This window comes from Montipora foliosa, chromosome 1 (assembly GCF_036669935.1).
Source record: "Montipora foliosa isolate CH-2021 chromosome 1, ASM3666993v2, whole genome shotgun sequence".
NCBI classification, from domain to species: Eukaryota; Metazoa; Cnidaria; class Anthozoa; order Scleractinia; family Acroporidae; genus Montipora; species Montipora foliosa.
In genome coordinates, this window is record NC_090869.1 from 68,737,455 (window position 1) to 68,742,454 (window position 5,000).

The 5,000-nt window shown below is 37.7% G+C and overlaps 1 protein-coding gene across 2 annotated transcripts in view; it reads right to left on the minus strand.

Moving 5' to 3' along the window:
- LOC138006696 (uncharacterized) overlaps positions 1-5,000 on the minus strand; it is a 39,285-nt gene that overhangs the window by 33,511 nt on the left and 774 nt on the right. For both annotated transcript variants that reach the window (XM_068853195.1, XM_068853185.1), the window contains exon 2: positions 518-630. In XM_068853195.1, the coding sequence (XP_068709296.1) occupies positions 518-630 (113 nt within the window). The remainder of the gene's footprint in view (positions 1-517; positions 631-5,000) is intronic.

Consider the following 5,000-nt stretch of genomic DNA (forward strand, 5'->3'; position numbering starts at 1 on the left):
AACAGTTTCAAGCACTTTCCAAGACTTAGAATTTGATGGGTTGTTATAACCACTCTTTACCACTTGATGCTACAATCAAGGTATCAAAAAGCTGCTTAATCATTGGTGAACACATCATTATTTGTGACACAACTGGTTACCATAGCAACAGTACGACCTGATTAAAACACCCTTAATTACAGCTTTAAAAAACGGTATGGTGAAATTTTTTTTATATTATCAGATTTTGATGAGCAGGACAATTAATAAAAACTTTTGATCAAGTTTAAAAAAAAATCTGTACATGAGGTTCAGAGCCACCTTCCAGTTTCAAAACTTTAATGCCCATGTGCCACAGGCAACTAAATTTTGACTTTAGTGAACTGGTAAAACTTACCTTTTTCAGATATGCTTAAGTAATGGGCACCCAAGATTTCATGGTTAGGAAACTTTGGGTTCAAAGCCTTTTGATGAATGTCTGCATACATACTACCTTTGGTCATAAACAAAAAATAACTACATTATTAAGAAACATTACCTATACAATTCTTCATGATGAAGTTCCTCGACCCCCTCTCTGATCAGAAGCTTCTGAAAGGAACTCTTCAGCAAATTCCATATATCTTCTGCATATCTGTCATCCACAGTTATCTAATTGGTAAGGACATAAATCAATATACAATGTATGACTTGAGCATACATGCCGGGAGCCACAATAACTTCAAAATGTAAGAAAATAGAAAGCAATTAACGGTCCAAATTTTTAGCAACAAAATTGACTACAATATTGTCAATGTATATCACATGAGAGGCACAGTTGCCTCATGGCTAGCTTGAGTGGTCCGGGTTCAAGCCCTGGCCAGGGACAATTGCATTCTGGTCTTTGGGTAAGACGTTTTACTCTCTCTGTGCCTCTCTCCACCCAGGAGTACTTTTGGTGTAAATGGGTACCAGCTAACTTAATGCTGGGGGTAACCAGCATCCCGTCCAGGGGAAGTAGAAATAGTCCTAATCGCCTCATGCTACAGAAGCTAGGACAAGCTTCAGCCTGATGGGCCACTTGGCTCTTATGCAGACTTTACCTTTGATGTTAAAGCTGATGATGCAACATCACGCCAAATTCGTAATTTTCGAAAGAGGGTATCTAGAGCTGTTAAAAGGTGAAAACTGTTTGTTGATACATCAAAAATCAAATCAGATCTTATAATATTGTTAATGTTACAGAACACTTAAAGCCCAAAAACAGAGACCCATTGATGACTGAAGTTTGTATCCTTTTTTTTTTTGTTCCACTTATGTTTCACACTAATTTTCCTGGATGAGCAGAACAATAATTAATGCCATATTAATTAATAACTTAGAAAAAGTCCTGGTCAATAAGTTTTTCCTGCCCTTGTTCGTGCTACAAAGTGTACTTTGCAGTGTCATATTCTTGTATCAATATAATTTTCACCTACTTTGATGGCAAAACCAATTAGAAACACAATAATAACACTTTCTTTGAGCAGATGCTTAGCATTTGTCCAAAAATGAAAGACAAAATATAAGGGGTTGATTAACGTACAGGAACAGTACCGAAAGGTATGGTTCTGGGAAGGGACACCAAAATTACTTTAAACTGTTGTTGCATGAGAACCAGTCCTCAGAGGGGAATGGTTTTTGGTATGATCATAATTCCTCTGGTCTCTTTTAAAATATACATTTGGTGGTATGGATTTTAAAAATTTGTGTAGAAGGGCTTTTGTGACATCTTCAAATTAAAAATGATGTCATAATTACAATTACAAACATTAAGCAGAATTATTGGTCCTAGCATAACAATGATAGTTAAATGATAATCACATATTCAACCAGGGTAAACCCTTCAGCATAAGTTGTTATCAAAGAGTGCCCTGGGTAACTAAAAATAAAAAAAAAGAAAAACCTAAGAAAAGATTATAATGTACTTGGCATGTTCAGGTAAGAAATCTATTTAGGAAAAAGCCCAAAGAAAATGTATATGCACTGATTGGTAAAAAAAAATGATTCTCATAATTACAGTAGATTATGAGCTCAAGATTTCTATTGTGTGATAGTTCACGAGGGTGCAGCCTGAGTCAACTATTATGCATAGAAATCGAGAGCGAATAATCCAATTGTTTTAGTATACTAGCCATTCAAAACTTAATCTACAGTGTAAACCCTCTTCAAAATGGAAGCCTTGGAGCCAACTGGCTCATAGCTGCCAGAGGTTATCCCTGTTTCTGTAGTATAAAGACACTAGGAGTATTTCTACTCCCCCTGGACAGGATGCTAGTCCATCACAGGTCACTCCCTGCAATTTGTTAGGTTTCCCCAACAACTGGCTAGTACCCAATTATACTCCTGGCCTGGGTTGTTCAAAGCCCGATTAAGCTAACCCAGGATTAGCAAGAATTTTGAATTGAATTTTGCAACTTTTCGACGAGGTTTTCTGTTTATACTGTTTGCCCTTCAGTTTTGAGCTTAAACTACACAGAATGTAAGCACTAAAAAACATTTTTATGCAAGAAAAATTAATACTTCGGTTAACTTTTAATCCTGGGTTAGAATTAACTGGCTTTCAAACAACCTAGCCCTGGGTGTAGAGAGGCACTGTGAGAGTAAGTGTCTTGCCCATTAGAACACAACAACGCCAGTGTCCCAGGCCAGGGCTTGAGCCCAGACCACTCGATCCAGGGACAATTGCACTAACCATGAGGCCACTGCTACCATCTCTTCACAGACACCTCAAAAACGCAAAGAAGCGGCCAACATTTTGTTCACAACCACACACTGCTACGCTACTCAATGTCTACAACAGAATGATTAGTGAGTGGCATACATGTACATGTAGTCAATCAGAGAACGGCAATCATGATAGAATGCTGGTAGATTTATACTAAATCACATTAGTAGAATTCTGCTAGTATACTATTGCAAATGCTACCATCTGATCGGCTGAGCAACTTCTATGCTCTCAGCCACTGGAGTGTTTTTCCAAAGTTTTGGAAGAAAGTTTAGATGGAAATGGATAAGTAAATTCCTGAGAAGACTAAAAGAAGGACATTAGTGCTTTCTTTACTTTAAAAACCTGAAACTATTGAAAAAACGGGTGTGCGCGCATTAACAACTGCAAATTTACTTAAACAATTCAATATGTGCGATTTTCTTTTATAGGATAAAGTTCGATAATGCGTTGAAAGATAATTGAAAGCTGTTATTTGCATTAATTTCGGTTAGAATTCTACTAAAACAATTAGATTATTCGCTCGATTTCTTTAAGGCGATACTTGATTCAGTTAGAATTCTACTAATTTAAAACAATTAGATTATTCGCTCTCAATTTCTGTGAGGCAATAGCTGATTTGGCTCTTGGCCTCATCAACTATCCCCTCATAGAAATCTTGAGCTTGTAATCTAATTGCTACGTAGAAGCACAGAAAAGTTGTTGTAGTCAGTTTGTTTATTATTTTTTGGGCTTTTTTCTAAAAAAGATAGAAAACATTTTCTTCATGTTTTTATCAAGTCATAGATTACACACTCATGGAAGTTTGCAAGAACTCAAAAAAGCGGTGGAGTAACATTCACAATGAGTCTCCCCTTGGCTCATGTTCCCACAGCATTTCTTGTTCTCTCAAACTTTCACTCTTGCATCTATCTAAAAATTGGATTCCAGGCTTCACATGTCTATCATGTCAAAGTTCACTCAGGCTGTGCACTTGTCCACTACCATGCATAGAAATTGAGAGCAATAAATACGTAATTGTTTCAGTATACATCTACTAGTTGTTGAAAACTTCAGACTTCTCTTAAATACTGGTTATTGGCTGATTGATATAGAAGTTCCGGGTAAGAATGAGTGAATGACTCGTTTGTAACCGTGTACAAATCCCACTATATTCGAGTCATGCGGCAGCTCTCGTCACAGGTGCCCCAAGCTCATAACACGATTTTGCAATGCATAACTATTGTGTAGTAAGAGAGTTTAATGGTGAATTAAGTCTAGTTGAAAAACTGATTGAAGGTCTTTCTCTCACAATAAACTTTCCCTACCTCAAATATGAGCATAAAGAGGTTTTCCCTGAGACAATGTAGAGAGTTTTCTTCAACGTTTTTCTCTTTGTTTTCTGGCTGCAATTTTCACCTGGCCGAAGATGAAGCGAATGGGAGAAAACAATAACAAGTCAGGAATGCCGATAGTGAAAAAAAAGAATAGTCTATCATTGCCACAAGAGTTTATGGGAAAGATGAAATGGAAGTTGTGGCTCATAAAAAACTACGAGCACAAGGTGGATGCAACAACTTCGTTAGCAAGCATACTTTGTAGTGCGTCTAAGGAAACTTTTGGAAGGAAACCGTCATTACCCAACATTTTAGGTAAACTTTTTTCACTGTCGGCATTCCCGACTCGTTATTATTTTCTCCCAATCGCTTCATCTTCGGCAAGGTGTAAATTGCAGCCAGAAAACAAAGAGAAAAAACGGTGAAGAAAACTCTCAACATTGTCTCAGGGAAAACCCCTTTATGCTCATGTAAATATTGACGTGATTGATTGTCGCAAGCAGTGTCTAATGGTAACCCGTGTGCAGCCCAGTGTGGCATTTGTTTCCACTGGGGGTAGAGCAGGATTTTTTGGCGCCTTGCAGGCGTGTGATAATTTCAACTGAACCAATCAAAGCAGGTGATGAAATTCAAGATTTGGGTCGCGCAATTCCTCGATAGGCGCACAACCTTGGTCATGGATAAACAGATTGCTAAACAGATGAACTTTTTTCGGATTTTCTTGTTCTTCACGACTCTAACGAGGGCTAATTAATATGACTGTATGTGGAGTGAATATCATTGGGTTATATGGAAATGGGAATTTTATCGGGATTGAGGACTTTTGCTTGTGTAGGGAGATCAAATTGTGGAGTGATGTTCTGCTCCGGAGGTAACGAGTGTGCAGCCTTCGCTTCGCTTGAGAGTGTATAAACGAGTACTGATTTCACTATATCAGCAATGGCTAATGAATCGACGCA